Below are 19105 nucleotides of genomic sequence, written 5' to 3' on the forward strand. Positions count from 1 at the left end.
ATGATCCATCTCCTTTGCAGAACCCAGGTTTTCTTGGTATATTTGATTTTGCTAGTGTAACATAAGAGACCTATATAAAGTAGATCTTGCAGAGTCACATATGACATTGCTTATCAAGCTATCAAGACCCCAAAAAAAAAAATAATAATAATAATATATATATATATATATATGTCCTAGACTCAACCTTTTGCCTTTGAATCTTGACTGGTGTACTTGGTTCAGTTTATTTCGGAGAATTGCGATGTCCTTGTTACATATGTTCATCCTAATTCTGTAGCCAGCTGAATTTGTACTTTTGACTAGGTGAAGGCAATTAGTTAAGTGTCAATGCTCACGACGCAAGTTTTCGTATACCGTCTCATGTAGTCAGAACAATCAGAGCTTTAGGCTGCATTTGGTGTAATTCTGATTTTCAAGATTATGCTTTGGTGAATCACTTTTGTGATCCTTACAATTAAATGTTACAGTAAATAATTCCTTGCCTGAAATGATCCTTACAATAACTGAAGAAGTAAAACTGAAGTACTTCTATAGAGAGAGAGAGAGTGCTCTGAGCAAGTCGGGCGATTGAGGACCTTAGGGAAGAAAGGAAAATCAGAATAGAAAAAGGGGGGGGGACGCACAAGCTCACAAGCACAAATCAAAACTAATTTCATTCAAATATATTCACCTTATCTCAACAATGAATGTATGCAAGTATGTAAAGAGAAAATACTAAGACTCCTACTTAGACTCTTAACAGACTCCTATTTCTCTTACGTATCCTATCTTTAAACAAATATGATAAAATAAAATACATATTAATAAACTAAATTACTACCAGCCCTTGTTGGACCAAAAACTTGGGTTGGACCGGTTCTTCTTAGCCCTAGCCTTACACAATCGGTTATGCTGGTCCAACCAGGTAAGTGCAACTGTATCTGCATTAACTTTCCTCATCTGAAAAGAACTCAATTCCGTCGAGTTTGGATGAGGTCCAAGAATGCCGTCTGAGTCGATGCGCTTGAGGAGAAAAGTACCAGCTGTCCTCTTGAGTTTGAGAGGGGGAAGATCCTTTGCTGGAAGGAACTTCATCTCAAGGCCACCATGCTGAAAAGAGTATGTCTTCTCATATCCACAGTGCTTGGCTTTCTTGTTGAACAACCATGGGCGCCCCAAAAGAATGTGACAGACTTTCAGAGGGAGAACATCACAGTGAAATTGATCAATCAGTCCACCAATGGAATACATGAGCAAACACCTTTCATTAATTTTCAGGTTATTGTTGTTCACCCACCCAACCTTGTAGGGTTCGGATGAGGCTCAGTTTTCAAACCCAACTTGCGAACATCTTCAGCAACATTGGTACAACTGTCGGGGTCAATCACCATATTACACAAGCTGTCATTGCATCCACCCTGGTCTAAAAGATACTGTGACGGCGCTAATCGTCATCGGGAATCTTCTGTGTAGTCAAAAGAGGACGAATCACATAGAACAATTGAGGCTCACCATCACTGTAACCATCATTAATCTCATTAGGCTCACGATCACATTCAGCCTCTAGATTTACTGTTATTGTTTTCGATTGCTTTTCTGGTACATAGGGTATAAAATTATCTTTGTCGATGTATGCTAACAACCTGTTAGGACATTGATTAGCTCGATGCCCGTACCCCTTGCATTGAAAACATTGAATAACCTCCTTTGGAAATGCTGAATTCCTGTTATAACCACGCTAAGGTGAGGAGTATGGATGATTAGGCCATGAAGATGACATGTTTGAATCGCGTCGAGGTGGAGAATACGCCCGGCTGGGTCATAAAGATGCCATAGATGAAGCATTAGCCTGTGGTCTGTTGATTGACTTTTCCTGTGGAGATGACTGCGGCTGAATAGAACTAGGACCTTTAGGAAAAAAATCTGTAAATGGCCTCCGATTTTGTAGGCATTTCAGACTTTTCTGAACCTGATATATTACTCGTACGGCTTCTTCCATTGTAGGCAGTCCGCTAGATGCAAGGGCAACACTAAGTTGAGGGTGCAACCCATGACGGAATTGTGCTACCAATACTTCATCCCACCCAAATCAGAACGAGTGGCCAAATAATAAAATCTAGCAACATACTCTTCAACGGTCAAATTCTCCTGTTTCAGCTGTGCAATCCTGAGATGCATGCGTTGCTTGTAATTAGAAGGCAAGAATCTCTGGTTCATGACTTCATGCATTTCAGCCCAAGTAGTGACTAAACCAATGCCTCGGGCTTGGTTTGGTTATGTTGCTATTGCTTGATCCACCAGACTCGGGCCGTGTCTTTCAATTTGGCATCTGCAAATAGGATCTTTTAGGCCTCAGTCAACCCGTACCATCTGAAGAGCGTCTCAAAACTGTGAATTCAGTTAAGGTACAATTTTGGATTGTTGTCTTTATAAAAATCAAGGACATCCAATTTTGCTGCTCTTTCTACTCCATCATATCTACCAGTTCCATATGGTGGTGGAGGCGATGGTGGCGGTGTATGGTGAGGTGGTGGTAGTGGTAGTGACAAATCCTGTGGAGTGGTGTTGGAAGAATCCCCAGATTGAATGAGGTTTTTTCCTCTATCTGTTGCCACCAAATGATCAATAGAAGCTTGCATGGATCCCATAGAAATTGGCATGGATCCCATAGTAACTTGCATGGATTCCATCATTGTCTTAAGGGAAAGGACAACGGTAATGAGAGCTTTAATTTTTGCATCAGTTTCTCCCTTATAGGAGTTCAGCTGTTGAACAACTTCACTATTGGCTACATTAGTGATGATTAACAGAATAACACTCAAAGAATAATGGCAATATAGTAATTAGATGGAAACTTAAAAGGAGAATGGCAGAATGGTAATTAACTCTTTTTTTTTATTATTATTATTTTTTTAAAGGAAGGTAGAATTGTAAATATGGGGAATGCTATTCTAAACACTAATGAAGGTCATGTATGGGTAGGGGCAAACTTGGAAGTTAAAGAAGAAATTAGGGTAGAAAAGGATAAAGGAGGAAGGGAGGGGTATTATAGTAAATAATAAGATAAAGAAAAAGAGACAAAAGGGGGATCGTGGGGTGGATGGAGTTTACCGACAAAGGTGACTTTGTTCTCCCTTTTTGGAGACAAAAACCAGAGAGGGTGGTTCTGCTAAGCTGCTCAGTTCAGCGAAGGGAGGCAATGCCAAGATTTGTCCGACTGGCAGTGGTGTTTCGACCCAGCAGCGGAGTTGTGATAAACTAGGTATGTCTCCGCCTTTCTCTCTTTTCTCATTGTCTTCCTCTTCTGTTTCTGTCTTCTCGTTTCTTTTTTTTCGCTGTTGGAACCCTGAAGAGGGGTTCCACTGAGAACAGGTCAAGAGGAAAAGGAGGGCTCTTCTCGTTTTCTTTCCTTCTTCTTCCTTTGTTTCTCTGGCAAAACCCTAAAGAGGCGGCTCCGTTCTCTGTTTTGAACAAAAAAAATTTTTTTTTGAGTTTTTTTTTTTTCTTTCTATTCTCAGTCTCGGTAGAACCAAAACAGATAATGGGGAAGGGAAGAAAAAGATGGAAGGAAGAAGGGGAATGGTGATCCTTAGGCTCTGATACCACTGTTACGGTCATGGAAGAACTCAACCCCATAAACCGGCTTACAAGGTGAGGGGACCCAAGACTATATCAACCCATATCAATTCCCATAGGAGACCGATGTGGGATCAACTCCCATAAGCTGATATGGGATCGTAACATATCACCACGCTTCCAAACCCAATGTCCACGGCGGCCAACTCCTGATCAGGTACCCCTTTCTGAGCGCCTTTCACTCTGCTCCAAGGTTTTTGCCTGACGGCAAGTAGCCCTTTCCTAGTGGTTCTCACTCTGGCACCAGGTCGCCCCTTCCGCGTGCGGGTTGGGCCGAGGATCGGCTGCTCTGATACCAAATTGATGGAGGGCCTTAGGGAAGAAAGGAAAATCAGAATAGAAGAGGGGGGGACGCACAAACTCACAAGCACAAATCAAACAATTTCGTTCAAATGAATTCACCTTATCTCAACAATGAGTGTATGCAAGTATATAAAGAGAGAATACTAAGACGCCTACTTCTCTTACGTATCCTATCCCAAAACAAACATGATAAAATAAAAGACATATTGGACCAAAAACCTGGGCTACACCGGTTCTTCTTGGCCCTAGGCTTCCACAGCTGGTCATGCTGATCCAACCAGGTAAGCGCAACTATATCTGCATCATAGGGTATCCTACACCTGCTCTCAGATATTTTTCTATTCATTTTTTCTGTTCAAAATTATAATAAAAGAACCATGTGAGGAGGCATAGGCTACTCTGCTTGCATGGGGTGATTTTTCCCATATATATGGCCAATGGTTTTCCACGCCACTAGCGTGGAAGGAATCTCCATGCCGCAGTGCCACACCAATCACGGTGCCGGAGACAGTTTTGTTCAGTAGGGCCCACAAGGTGTTTGAGGGGGGGTGTGTGCAAGTGCGGGATCCACAACTTATTGTGTGAGAGGTACGTACACAACTATGGACTTTTAATTCTCTTGCTAATCTATTTTTCCCATGGGGAAAAGAGCGTTCCCTGGTTGCGCAGCCCCTTCGCCAGTGTGGGGCCAACAAGGGGGGTGCACATGGGCATAAACAGAAGTGGGTTTTTTGGGTTTCACAGGGGTAGAGGTGTCATTTTTCCGCCCTCTGTGTTTGGGTGTAGGGGCTGCACGATCAGGGAGCATTCATTTCCCCTTTTCCCATACCTTCCACTTCTATGCAAGAAGTCCAGAGCCACTCATCAGCCTTCAGCCTCCCCCTTCTTTTCCTCATTTATTTGAGATTTGTTCACGGATGTGTTGCTGTATTAATGATGCTGGGCAGCCTAGACGGGTAGAACATTTTGGCATTGAAAAGATCCTCCTTTGTGTTTTTGTTTTTTGTTTTTTGTTTATGTTTATGTTTATGTTTTTTTTTTGTTTTTGTTTTGTTTTGTTTTGTTTCATTTTTTGGGTTGGGGGTGAACTTGGGCCATTATTGTAGGAGGACCTGAGTTGTTTTTTTTTTTTAACAGCAGTATACTGTTGAATTTTATGCCCTTTTCAATCTCTTCTACACCCCCCCCACCCCGAACTTTTTTTTTTGGTTGCAAAAATGTCCCTTTCTAGATGGCAAATATATAATTTTCTGGCATTGTGTTCTCTCTTACAAACTTATCAATAATCCTCAGAAACGGCGAGAGGAGATGGAGAGGCTTGAAAAGGAGAAACAGGCAGAGATACGGAGCTACAAGGGCCTGATGATCCAAGAGAAGATGACCTCTAACAAACAGGTTGCGTCGGGAAACAAGTCACTGCAAGAACTGGAAGAGGATTTCATGTAATTCCAGCAAATAGAAGCAAATCCTTCATAACTAAGAAGCCTTGACATGGCAAACTTGATTGCTTAGTTCCCCAAGGAGGGAATCTGCCTGAAAAGAGAAATCTGTAAGTTCCTGGGCTGATTTGTTTCACTCATGAATGAATCTTTGTTTAGCATCCTCTAATTGGATCCTAATGGGAGGATAAACTTGTCAACCAGAAAATGATTTTTTACATATTATGTTGTCAGGTTGATTTGCCTATTTCTGAATTATGGGGATGATTGATGAACATGATATAAGTTTTGTTCCATTGATTTTAAGCAAGGGCCTGATTGATACTTGGTTCTGCGAGCCATTTCTTGCAAGATACCATTAATTTCAATAATTTTTTTTCTCTTTCCTGGGCTCCTTGTTTTCAATATGTGATGGTTAATCTAGGTTTGTATTGTCATCAGAGTGTAATAGAAAAAATGCAGAACTTGAAATATGGATGTATATTTCTGCTCCGCGAGCCGGTCTAGCATTTGAGTAGCACTTGAATTTCCTTCCTAGTATGATTGCTTTCTTTTTAGCTTTTATGTAAAAAGTTTGAAATGTGATACGTATTGGAAGGGCTCCTTGTTGGCCCACATACATAAAATTCTTATTCTGGATTGTAGGCTAGACTTAGAATAAGAATCATGTCTCTGTAGATTTAGGTGGTTCTGTTTCAGAATCACAACCCAGGATGCTCATAATTCGTGCATCAGTTTCAGGCAAGTTCTGGATTCTGGGAATGAGTAAGCAAATTGCAAAATCTCAAAATCACAGTTTTATAATTTTACATTTTGGACCATAATTGCAATTCCAGAAATTTAGAATACCGGGAAATTCAAAATGAAAGTCCTATCTAATGGAGCTTTGAATGTTTTCTGCTACAGATTATTTGTGATGGAGATAATATGGACCTATTAGTACAAAGTTGTAAAGCATTGTCTACTATTCCCAAATTTCACTAGATATCCTACCCTCGAGTTTGAAATGCCCTTTATCAGGCTAGCCCTTCCAATTTATTTTAACCTCTCCTTGAAAATCTATTTCAGTTTCCTCCTTCCCGGATGACTATCTTCTTCCATTACCCCTCATTCATCACCACTTGGATCTCCGACACCGAATACAGATTGGATGTGACTGGATATGGATGTCCCTAAACAGATCGTTGAGGATGCAAATTGAATCCAGGTTTTTCCTTTACATCCATTGCTTGTGTAAATTGGACTGTTTAGCTCTTTTTCCTCATTATCTAGAACCTTGTTGCACCCTAAGCGACGAAACCTATGTATGCATCTCCCTCTCTTTTCTGTTGTTGGTTATTAGACTTGTTCTTTTTGTAAAAGTGCTCACTGAGCAAATATTGCAGCAGTCATACAACTCTTTTACGCGTGGTAAAACATTTCTGAAATTGATTCCACAAATTAGACATTCCAAATTGATTAACCTAACCTGTAAGAGCTGTAATGGTGGACAATGCACGGATTTGCGGTGTAGAAGATTTCATGCTTATGCCTTCACAACCAACCTTAGTTTCAAGAACAACTGGTTAAACCATCAGCCATATTCCAGGTTCAATTTGGGTTTGGAAACAGGGATTAGCCATCCGCCAACTTGAACCTAACTGATTGCAGTATCATTGGATTCTTGGGGTCGGTCAAATTAGGGGTTTTTGAGACGGAGTTGCTAAAGAAGAGGATGGTTTGAGAAGATAGAATAGTATCAGTTGCAGAGGCAGGGTTGCTTTCATTCGAGTTCCCAATAGCGTTTTGTTTCGACGCCTTTTTATTCCGAATCGTAAATTCATAAAAGAAATGCTTTGCAAATTGCATCATGGGGGCATATTTGGGGCCAATCTGCTACCTCAAAACATGAAATCAGACCGGTGTAGCCAAGCAGAGTTCTACCCCCTGAAACAAAAATGAATGGAATCCGGAACTGGGAATGTTATCAACCAAGGGCCAACCTCTAAATTTTTTTGTCATTTGTTGGGCTATGTTTAAACAATCACCAATTTTTATGTTTAAATATCATGTTTTAAAAGGTTTCAATCAGACCAAAGGGTAAAGATTTATCCAGAAAAAGCTAAGCTACGTTTGGTTACAAGAGATTTAAGGAGAAGGGAAGCGTAATTTTTAAACTTAAAAAAATAACTTTTATAATCATTAATTTATGTGATCCCATGTGATTGTATAATCTACTTAATTTTTTAAATCACATATAGTAATTATATATTTACATGTAAATTTTATTTTACATATTATGACAAAGGGTTTCGCATGCAAAGTAAGGTCAATAATATGGTCAAATGGGTAAGAATTACAAAAATTTCTTTTTTTAAGTATGCTAAACTACTCTTTAACACCTAGGGTTTACAGTTAGCATCTTCCATCAATAAATTAGCAATCTTGCAATAATGAGATAAATGTGAAGGAAAAAAAAAATCACAATGATTTCATTTGATATTATTCAAATTCTTCACCCTAATCCAAAAATATCGAGAATCACACTGAACCTTCACAAGGCCATAAGTCCATAATTTTCAATACAGGCCTGCCATAAACTTAAACAAGGGCAATGGATAAAATATCAAAATAAATTGGACCCAAAACTGTTCAGCAATTACGTATTTTAGCGGCAGCTTCATATTCTTCAATACATAAGAAAAAAAATCTGGTCCTCTGTAGCAAAATAAATACCAAACATGGTCAGGTTGTTGCTTCAGGAAAAAAATTAATACATAAATATAAAACAACTTTCTAACCAATATAGTTTTGAAAGAGACTCGTAACATAATTATAGACATTGAAAACCCAATGTGAACTTACAAATTTTGTTGAACGCCACAATATCGCAGCTCTGAATGTGTTCGTTTGCTGGTTCAACAGTGAGGTTCTCTTCAATAAGAGTATCAACAGATACCAAATCATCCACAATGGTCATCATTATCTGCAACTTCTTTATACCATATCCAACTGGCACAAGCTTAGCTGGCAATTGATGACACAGAAGTTAACTATCTTTCAAAAATATTTCTCCCGCATTTATTTGCACAGCTTGCAGAACAATATAGAACATAATAGGAATGGCTAGTAATCTGAATTCTAGTACAGAAGTAAAATATCATACATGCTCCCCAGTGCAAGCCTTCCATCTCAACACTTCTGACTGCTTCTTCTTGTTTTTTCATGTCGGTTTCATCATCCCAAGGTTTTATATCCAACAAAACAGAGGACTTCCCAGCTGATGACAGAAACATAAGAAAATAAGTGTCAGTTTTACATACAAAACAACTATTATAGCAAAGCCAGCACAAATACATTATTGATATCCAACAAGTATATTATAAAAAAAATGGAAGAACAAAGAGAGAACTTAATGTTTTTGGTTTATCAAAAACATAATAGACAACCTAATGTCCAGAAAGTAGGGAGTAGCTTACACTCTTTCTTCTTCCCAGATGCCTTGACAGCTGCAGCACGTTCTTCGGCCGCTTTCTTTTCCTCCTCTGTCTCTTCTCCAAAGAGATCCACATCATCATCATCATCATCCTCAGCCTCAGCTGCTGGAGCCTGAAAACAAAGTTTCATTATATGTAAGAGCATTCTAGAACTGTTCTTGCAACTTAAGAAATGTACCTAAGTTATTGTGTGAGAAGGAGACTCATTACAACCTAGGTTTCTTAAAGGAGCAAAGAATAAAAAAGAATTCACCCCTCCAGTATCCTTATCCCTTTTTTTGTGTGGAAATTATCCATATCCAGTTGGTTGAATATAATGAAGACTTAATATACTACTATATCATTCTACAATATATAACCCCCACCATGGTGAAGAATGGTGGATGGCTTCCATATTATCACATTAAACATAATAATACTTACAATCAAGGGTCTGAAGTTCTAACCACAAAACTTTCAGTACATTAATCCTTTGTGCATGCGCATAATCACATCTAGCCATCTCCACATCTCTCAAGTTTGGGATGGTATCATACGTAACCTCAATTCTACGGATATTTTTTAGGGGTAGGGGTGGTGGGAGGGGAAACTATAGCTCACCTTTGTGTCAGCTACTGGAGGAGTCGCAATAGCTTCCTCTGGAGCAAACCCCTCTATGGCTACACCATGACCTTCTCCAGAAACACCACTGCATTCAGAGAATATTAAAGAATCGAATATGCGAAAAAGAATAGACCAAACTGGTATGAAGTATAAAGAACTCACGAAAGCCTTAGAAGAGCATCAATGTGGTTGTACCACCGACACACATTCACATATTCAGATGAAGGAGCTCCAGAAAGAGCTGCATGGACTGTAATATCATCCTTGGAAGCTTGATATCTGGAATTAAAAAAAAAAAAAAAAAAAAAATTGAAGATATCAATCAATGCACAATCCCCACAGAAAAAGAAAATCTATAAATATCCCCAAAAAACTTACGCAGTGATGTAGCTCCTCGTTAGCAGATACTCATCAAGCTTCTTTAGGCCAGAATCAGTACTGGGATTGTAGAGAGCCACTGCCATTTTTGAATATTCCCTATAAAACAAAATAAGAGAAGAACCAGAGTCAGCTCCTTGGATGTATGGAACCAACAAGAAATCCATGAGATCGATTATACCCTCTGCCTCAACAGAAAATTAATGTTCTTCTCAATTACTAACCCAAATTGTGGAGGAAAAACGACCCAAAAGATTAGCGTTTTCTCACATTGGCACAGACAAGAAATCATACAAGTATTCGGATTAAAAAACAGATCTTTGTGCAGAGAAATTGATTTATCACAAAAAAATCTTCCATAAAAAAGCTAGCGATCTTATAAACAATGATAGATATACTTGATTTTAAAACAAAGACTTTTTTTAAGCTTTCTTCAAATTATCAACGCTCAAGTAACCCTTTGTTGAGAAGAAAAATCTGAATCTGAAAGAGTAACGTACTTGATCACGGATCCTGGTTCGCGCTTCAACTCTTCAAGCGTACAGTGCTTAAACCCTTAAACCCTAGTACGAGAATATACGACTAGATATATACTTATGGCCTGTAGGCCGTATATTCGAGTCTCCATAAACTCGCATCCCAGAACGGCCGACTAGGGGTGCAAGTTCGGCTTCACGGCCCGAACCCACCTTTGGCCCTTCTTGATCCCGAATAAGTATCGATCCAAAAATTTTGGCCATTAGGGCCGGCCTAATCTTGAAATTTCTGACCTTGAGTCAGGGTTAAGGCGGGTAAGGGTTGATGTGCCTAGCCCGCCCTGAACCCGTCCCTGATTTTTGCCCCTGATGTTGACCCTGGTTGTGACCTTGATATTAACCTAATTTTATATGTTGTTTAACATTGAGTTATTGACACCTCAAAACTCCTAGTATATCTTCTCACTTACCTCTCTTGTTTTTTTTTTACAAAAAAAAAAGATCTCTTTTGCCTTTTTTAGCAAGACAAGTAATTTGTAACTTTGTATTTTTTATCTCCTCTTTAATATGAATATTTTTTATTTTTAAGTTATTTCATATTTTGTAAGGTCGGGTATACCCAGCCCTTGATAGAAAACCAAGGTTAGGGTCAGGGTCATCCTGGCCCGACCCTGAAAAATCATGGCCAATCAGGGCGGGTAAAGGGTTGGGCTGAACCCTGAAGGGTAGGGTCAGGGATGAAGTTTTGCGACCCTGAGTCTGGGTCATGGCGGGTTTGGGCCTAGTTAAGGGGACTCAGGGTTGGGCTAGGGTTTTAAGAAACCCAACCCAACCCGACCCCGTTGCACACCTACGGCCGACCGGCTCCAAATCGTATTAAATGGTTCGATTTTAGTTTTCAAATTAAAATTGTGACTTATAGTTTGGTTCGATTTAAGACTGATTAATATATACGTACTAAGTTTAAGTCATTCAATGTTAAATTTACATACATTAAATAAAAAAAATTTAAGTTTACATCAAATATCTATTTAAAAAAAAAAAACATATAATAGTAAATAATTAAATTCAATCTTACAATTTAAATCCATTTCTCTTGAAATTTTAAAGGTCCAAAAGTTGTTTGGATAGAAAATTATTTAAAACCGTTTATAAATGGTTTCCTTTTTAATCTATGACCCATTTATTAAACAATTCGGTTTTGATTTCACCTAAAAAATCTTGTACTGAACCGAATCAAATCGCCCCCCTTAAATGAGGCATCCAATAGCTAGGAGGACCTCGGGCGTGCGCCAAATGTTGGGATGCGTGTCAGGTTGGGCTTGAACCCCAAATATCTTATAAATTCAAGAGTAATTTACAGCGCCATCCCCTGGAGAATGCCAGTATTATAGGAACACACCCTCTCTTTCATCAAATTAGACTCAGACCCGCTACCGTCAATCACTGTTAAGGAATATACCTCTTATGCTAATGTCAGTCACTATATTTTATTTTAAATACTAAAATACACTTATTAAATGTGAAGTACCTAAACTACCCATGTAATAAGTCCCATCCCCAAATCATTTGGACCACCAACGATCGTTCAGAGCATCGGAGATCACGGTGGCGGCACAAGGACTGTTAAGCTTTTGGGAGACGAGGTGCCGTTGTGTTATGAGTATGAGACGTAGAAACATTGAGATCACCTCGTGGAAATGGAAAAGGGAGAGTAGTCCGAGATAGTATTTCGCCTTCATTGCCTCTGCGTGGTTGATTAGTACCACCAATTGTGAGGGTAGCGGCTCGTGAATCGATCATTCTTTCCCTGTCGGGGGAAGGTTTTCATTCGGGCCCTCTCTCCTCTCTCTTCATGTTAGAGGATAAGGAAAGTGTTGGTTGTGTGTGCTTATGCGGGCCCCACACCACAATATCACCGCTCGAAAATACGTGGAGGCCTATTTGGCAGGTGTGTCGTATTCGTTGTAAAGACGGTGCTTGATGATGATCCAATACGGGGGATTGGGATCATGCGAAAAAAGGGTTGGAGTCGCCACTTAGGATTATGGGCCTAGAACTCGAGGTGGGCCTAATTCCGGAGAAAATGGCCCAAAAGTCAGTCTGGTCCAGAGATTTGGGGAAAGAGTTAGGTCGTAGAATTGGGAAGGTGTTAGGCACCCAATCTACCCAATTCAATTGATCGTCCTACTAGATGCTTAAGAACGAACATTGTCCACAATTATTCTTATTTCGCATGCATGACTAAATTATCAAACATATGTACATTAAATAAAATTAACTATTTATGTACACTAAAAGGAAATTAATTAAATATCTACATTGCGTTAAATGAGGAGAGAGATTGTACCTAGATTTGACCCCTGTTTCGAGTCAAGAGGAGTAGGCCCTTGGTTGGCTCAGACTTTCTTGTAGATTCTCTCGGCTTAGGGAAAGATGATCTTGACCTCAAACTTCCTATTTTGAGAGATATTGACTGTGGTAGTGTGCGGACAGAGGTCTGGCTTAGGGTTGGTTACTTTTGGGTTGTTGATTCCGGTAGAGCTTCCGTTGGGGATGGGCTACTTCTGGGAAAGGTTGGGTTGGTATTCCAACAGAGCTTCCGCTTGGGTCGGCTATTTCTGGAAAAAAGTCAGGCCAAAACTTTGGCAAAGCTTCCGCTAGGGATAGGCTACTTCTTAAAAATTCGGGTTGGAACTTCGACAGAGCTTCCTCTAAGGATAGGCTACTTCAGGAAAAAATCAATTCAAAACTTCGGCAGGTGTTTGGCTGGGATTTTTGAAAAAGATGATTGAAGTGCTTCGAAGACCTGAATACTTGACGAAGGTCTCTCCGAAGACTAGAAACACCTCAAAGGGGGAGGGGATTTAGGAGAGAGAAAGTGCTCCTCACAAAGAGACTAAAAAATGGCAAGTGGGTGTCTTTTTCAAAGAAAGGGGGGTGGTATTTATTGTGTTTTTGTGGGCCAAAGGGGTGAAGGAAAATTGCTCTTCACCCAAAAAGGTGAAAAGATATTTTGGGCCAAAGGGGTGAAGGGAAGTTTCTCTTCACCCAAAAAGGCAAAAATATATTTTTGTTACCGAAAAAGGTGAAAAGATATTTTTTTTGAAAGAGGTGAAGGGAAACTTCTCTTCACCCAAAAAGGTGAAAAAGATATTTGGTATACTAGCGGGAGCATGTGGAGTGCGCAAGCGGGTAAAGGGGGGATCTTTTCCCAAAATCTAGTTTTTAGCAGAAAATTCCTATCGCCGGTGGGATGTTTTGGGCAAATGCGGGAGTGCGGCATAACTTCCAGGAATGATTGTCGGAGATCCGCTGGTCTGATTTTGACACATCATATATCGTTGGAATTGTAATTCTGACCACTATCCATCCATATGGTCACATTGGACCGGATTCCTCCATATATGTGAAGTCAAAATTTGGACCTTTTCTCTCCTGCACATGGTTCTGGGATTTTGTTTGGGTAAGCAGGGATTGGTTGGGTAAGGGAATCTCGGTCATCTGCATCTTTGTCAACTGAAAATGAGAAGTTGCAACCAAGATCTGTGTATCATCATTGCTGGGGAAGGGTGACAAAATTGGGTGTCTATAGAATGCCCCTCTTTGGTTAAGGCCTGTGCCAACAGCCGAAGGACAAAGAAAAGAACGACCACATTTTGTCACCCAGAGCATGTACTGCTGTTATCTTGCTCAACAATAACAGAGTTGAAAATGTAATAGGTAATCTCTTCTAACTATTCAAAGTTTAGAATCATACCTGATTCATTGGTTTTGTGTCATTGTTTGTAGGGATTCGCACCATTCCCACAAAAAATGTTAGTATGAAATCATTACCTATAGGGATTTGCACCATTCCTACATAAAATGTTAGTATCGAGCCAATGTTCACAGGGATTCGCACCATTCCTGCAAAAGATGTTAGTGTATGATTCTTGTTTACAGGGTTTCGTACCATTCCTGCAAAAGATGTTAAGACTGAACCATCTTTTGCAAGAAGTTTACAAGGTTTTGCACCATTCTTGCAAAAGATGTTAAGACCGAACCAACGTTTACAAGGTTTCGCACCATTCCTACTAATGATCTTAGCACAGGTGAGGAAGCTGCAAAATACAGATGCAATGCCTTTTTTTTGTATTTTTCTTTTATTCTTTCCCTTCCCATGTTTGTTCATCCTTTTTTATCTTTTCTTTTCTTTCTTTATGTGCTTTGACATTTTATTTTGAACTGCAAAACTTCTTGATTTAAGAATCTTTCCTGCATTTTGGGTTATTAGGCATGATTAATTCCACAACTTGAGTATTCAACAGAATAATTGGAATAACGTGAAAGTCCAAATGCCACCATATTTTTACTACCAAGTGAAAGTAAATGGATTACATGGAAATGGACATAACTTTCCTACCACAGAGAGGAAAGATGGGCTATAATGTGGAGAGACAATTCTTGAGGTGGATGAAAATCCACCAATTCTTTTAGGTCTTCTACCTCCAGTCCGTACTGCTAGCCGATGTCAGTAGGCAAGTAGAAAGATGTATGGGTCAAACCCATCAACCTGACATAATTATATCTAGGGGTCTTCAACAACAAATCATCCTATGACCATTAGGGATACTTCCATGCAATGTTTCGTGCAGTCCTTCCCTGCGAGTATTCTTCCCAATCAATGATGAGCTTGAATTTTGTGACCACTTCCTCGCCTTGACAGTAAGGAAACCCAAGTCTGCGTTCAATTAATTTCAATTTTTCAAGTAGCCAAAGCTGAAAAGTAGCGGGGCTTCCTTGGTAATGATCAATCCCAAATTTGTGACTATGGCTCATATCATCCAATCCCTTCAGCGTTTCTGCCAAAGTTGTAGGGATGATGTCTTTTCCTTCCTTCAGCTGTTTTACTACCTCCATCAAAACGAGTGGTACACCACGTCCTGGAGTCTGAAGAACATATTAGAATATCATGCATAGTAAATACACATTTTGTAGTCTTTGCTGATGGATCTTCCCTGATGACATATATTGGGTAAAGATTCTGGCAACCTTCAAAATGTCAATCTTGTCATGGCTGATGAAATGCTTTGCTTCCTTCTTTGTCCATCCAAAGAAGCTGCATATATTTTTTGAGTAATCTTTCTTCAATGATGGTTGAATCAATCTGTCATTAGGTGGAGATAGTATACATGCCCAAAATTCTTCCAGAGTGGGGCAAATTTCAATGGTTTCGAACCAGAATACATGGAGATCAGTATCCCAGTATCGAGGCACCTGTCGGAGCAAATCATAATGTAAATCCATTCCTCTAATATGACTGAACATAGATATGTTCACTAATTCTAGCAAGCCTGGAGCAATAATGCTGATGTTCAGGGTCCATTTCCTCAATGTCTCATCCAAAGAGTCCATAGCCTCTCCTAAAACCAAATTAAGTAAAGAAGAAGTATAATGACATTAGCCATTGACACAACCAAACCTTTACCACTGTGCATCAAAGTCTTTTGTTTTTAATTGATCAAGGGTGAGAATGAACTGACCTTGATTACTAGTGCCGGATGGCCATCTTTAGAGAAGAGATGAAATTCTGGATGAGCATTGGAAGGACCATAGGGGAATGACAGATTCCTAACGGCCTTACATGCCAAATGGCGATTCTTGGAGAAGATAAAATTCTAAATGAGATGTGATGGACCATAGGGGAACGACAGATACCTAATGGTCATATATTGCCAATATGGCGATTTTTGTGGGACACAAGCTATGATGATTTTTTTGGGTACCTTTATTATTAATTTGAGAACCAAATTATTGTCTTGAGATGGTTAAGACTGCACTTGCACATGTCAAGTTACCTACATATCCCTTGGGAGGAATCAGGTCTAGTGTAGTTCAGGCCTTTCACCTGATCAAGCATAATATCTCTTAAGTTGATCCATGTTGACCAATCCTGGTAATTCTTCACCATTGTGGTCTGTGAGTTTCACTACTTTGCTTGGCAAAATCTCTTTGACAGTAAATGGGCCACTCCAATTTGGTTTGAATTTTCCTCTTGGGTCATAAATTGGGGCTCTTTGTTCTCGTAGAACAAACTCACCTTCTTCTATATGTCATGGCTTCACATTCTTGTTGAAGGCCCTTGCTATTCTTAGCTGATACTTTCTTAGATTGTCTATGGCCTTCATGTGCCTCTCATCAAGAAAGTTGAGTTCATCATGCCTAGCCTTCACCCATTCTCCTTCTTGTAATTGACTATCCAAAAGTACCCTTAAGGATGGCACTAGGATTTCTACTGGCAACATTACTTCGACATCATATACCAAGGAGAATGGAGTTGCCCCAGTCGAGGATCGTACAAAAGTCCGATATGCCCATAATACAAGTGGTAACTTGTCTGCCGAATCCTTATGTGTTTCGGCCATCTTCTGAAGTATGATCTTGATATTCTTGTTGGTTGCTTCTACTGCCCCATTGGTCTGCTGCCTAAAAGTGGTAGAATGATGCCTCTTGATGCTGAACTTTGTGCAAATCTTATCAGTCTTGCCCCAGAAATGGGATCATTGATCTGATATCAACTCCTGCGGTACTCCATACCGACTAATGATATTTTCTTGAATGAACTTTTCTACATTGGCTGATGTGAGAACTGCACATGATTAGGCTTATACCCATTTAGTGAAGTAATCAATGGCCACCAAGATGAACTCATGACCATTAAATGCTTTGGGGTTGATCTTCCCTATGATGTCAATGCCCCAAGTAGAGAATCGCCAAGGGAAACTGAGTGAGTGCAATTCCATTGGTGGAATATGTATGATGTTGGTAAATATCTGACACTTATGACATTTCTTGATATAGCTCACACAATCTGCTTCTATTGTATTCTCATAGTACCCCAATCTGAGAATCTTCTTGGCTAGTATTTTCACATTCATATGGGGTCCACAAAGGTCTTGATGAATTTTTTCTATGATTGTTCCAGCTTACTCTTCATCTACACACAACAATTGTATCCCATCGTAGGATCTTTTGTACAATAAGTCCTCTTGGAGGATGAACTGGGTAGCATATCTCCTTAGGAACTTCTTTTCCCTGTCTGTAGTTTCAACTGGATACTTCCTCTCCCTGATGAAGTCCATAATGTGAGCAAACCAAGGCTAGCCATCTATGGTGAGAGAATTCACCGCATTCTGATAGATGGGCTTGTTTCTTTGTTTTACTAAGAATAGTCGGATCTTAGCCACCAGGTTGCATTCTATCATGGAAGCTAAGGTTGCAAGGGCATCGAAAAACTGGTTGTTATCCCTTTGGAAGTATTCAAATGAGATTTTCTCAAAATGTCCGATCACCTCTTCCAAATGTTCTTGGTACGGCTTCAATTTCTCATCTCTAGTCTTTCACTTTCCTTGTGTCTGACATATGACAATGGCCGAATCTCCATATACCTTGATTCTTTTTACCCCAATGGTTAGGGTTATTTCAAGTCCCAAGGCACAAGCTTCATACTCAACAATGTTGTTGGTACAAGAGAAATCAAGGTGGAATGATGAAGGAAAATAAAGGCCGTCTGAAGTGACAAGCAAAAATCCTACTCCACAACCCTTTTGATTGGCTACCCCATCAAAGAATAACTGCCATTCATTGGAAGTGTCCTCTTCTTCCATTGCTAAAATTTCTTCATTTGAAAAATCATCATCTAAGGCTCTTCCATCTTCTGTTGGATAGGTAGTCAAATGATCAGCTATAGCTTGCCCTTTGACAACCTTCTAAGCAACATAGGTGATGTCAAATTCTAGTAACAACAGCAGCCATCGAGCCATCCTCCTGGTGACAACTGGTTTCTCGAAGAGGTATTTAATTGGATCCATCTTTGAGAGCAACCGTACTGGATATGCTACCATGTAATGTCGCAACCTCTTGGTGGCGCAAATCAATATAGCATAAGTTCTTTCCAGAGACGTTTACTGTCACACCCCGTTCACACTGAACCGGGCCAGTGACCGAGTTAATACCAGTTAACCCAAACCTGCCAGGATCATCAGATACTGTATTCCACCACAGCATACGCACAACTAATATAAACTCCTCAGATCAACGGAAGACTAAGTTTTACCTGTGAATAATCCCATAATACTTGATACCCGGATAGTGATATAATAATTATATACATTTGGGCCCGAAGGCATGATATTTACACAAAAAGAATAAAATTCAAATATCAAGTACATAAGGAAATCCACCAAAACAATCAGAGTACACAGCTCGGCTCGGTATCAAGGTTAGAGCTCAACTCGGCATCAAGGGTTGAGCCCAGCTCGGCATCACATAGAAGAGCTCAACTCGGCCTCAGAAGTGGAGCTCAGCACGGCCTCAAAGGTGGAGCTCAGCTTGGCCTCAGAACTGCTGTCCCGCAGCACAACTCTCGCACGAGCAGTCAGTGCCGTGCTCTAACTCCTCAGGGGTCCACCAGTCCTCTCCAGGAAACTCGACTGTGGGACCCACCCCGTGCTCCTCAGATGTATGACCTGCAAAATCATCTAAAAAGGGGCGTATACGTGGGATGAACTCACTAGCTCAGTAAGTGGTAAGATGGACCACACAGCAGTCCACACATCACAACACATCATATGCACTACATGCCATGCTATACATTTTAAATCACATCCACCTAAGCAACATTACTAAGTCCTTGCTTTTAGTGCTACTACAACCACAGTGCGCGTATACTCCGGGTACGAGCCGCGAACTCCCTCCCGCGAGACGCCCATAGGGCTGTTGGAGAAGGCCCACCGTGAGTACTCGGAAAAGTAAAGACAATGCCGTCCAC

At 40.1% G+C, this 19105-nt stretch overlaps 1 protein-coding gene and 1 long non-coding RNA gene across 2 annotated transcripts; one reads left to right on the forward strand and one right to left on the reverse strand.

Moving 5' to 3' along the window:
• Positions 1-631: 631 nt before the first annotated feature.
• On the forward strand, positions 632-5742 carry LOC122075366. Its single transcript, XR_006139228.1, has 2 exons — positions 632-5470; positions 5595-5742. It is a non-coding gene; the product is annotated as an uncharacterized LOC122075366 (long non-coding RNA).
• A 2062-nt stretch (positions 5743-7804) lies between these two features.
• Positions 7805-10404, reverse strand: LOC122077255 (elongation factor 1-delta-like). The gene is made up of 8 exons (XM_042643140.1): positions 10318-10404; positions 9818-9916; positions 9602-9718; positions 9437-9524; positions 8819-8948; positions 8506-8619; positions 8205-8366; positions 7805-8057 (listed from the first exon to the last, which is right to left on the reverse strand). Coding segments are annotated over exons 2-8 (699 nt in total). The 5' UTR covers positions 9904-9916; positions 10318-10404; the 3' UTR covers positions 7805-8055.
• Between the last annotated feature and the right edge of the window lie 8701 nt (positions 10405-19105).

This window comes from Macadamia integrifolia, chromosome 4 (assembly GCF_013358625.1).
Source record: "Macadamia integrifolia cultivar HAES 741 chromosome 4, SCU_Mint_v3, whole genome shotgun sequence".
Classification (NCBI taxonomy): Eukaryota; Viridiplantae; Streptophyta; class Magnoliopsida; order Proteales; family Proteaceae; genus Macadamia; species Macadamia integrifolia.

What these genes read in the sequence shown, in the direction of transcription:
- LOC122077255 (XM_042643140.1), bottom strand. Translation starts at nt 9,903, where the DNA reads ATGGCAGTGGCTCTCTACAATCCCAGTACTGATTCTGGCCTAAAGAAG. An exon ending in CTCCAGTAGCTGACACAAAG is followed by an intron (nt 8,949 to 9,436) that starts GTGAGCTATAGT and finishes CTTTGTTTTCAG; the next exon opens with GCTCCAGCAGCTGAGGCTGA. An exon ending in AGGCTTGCACTGGGGAGCAT is followed by an intron (nt 8,367 to 8,505) that starts GTATGATATTTT and finishes ATCAATTGCCAG; the next exon opens with CTAAGCTTGTGCCAGTTGGA.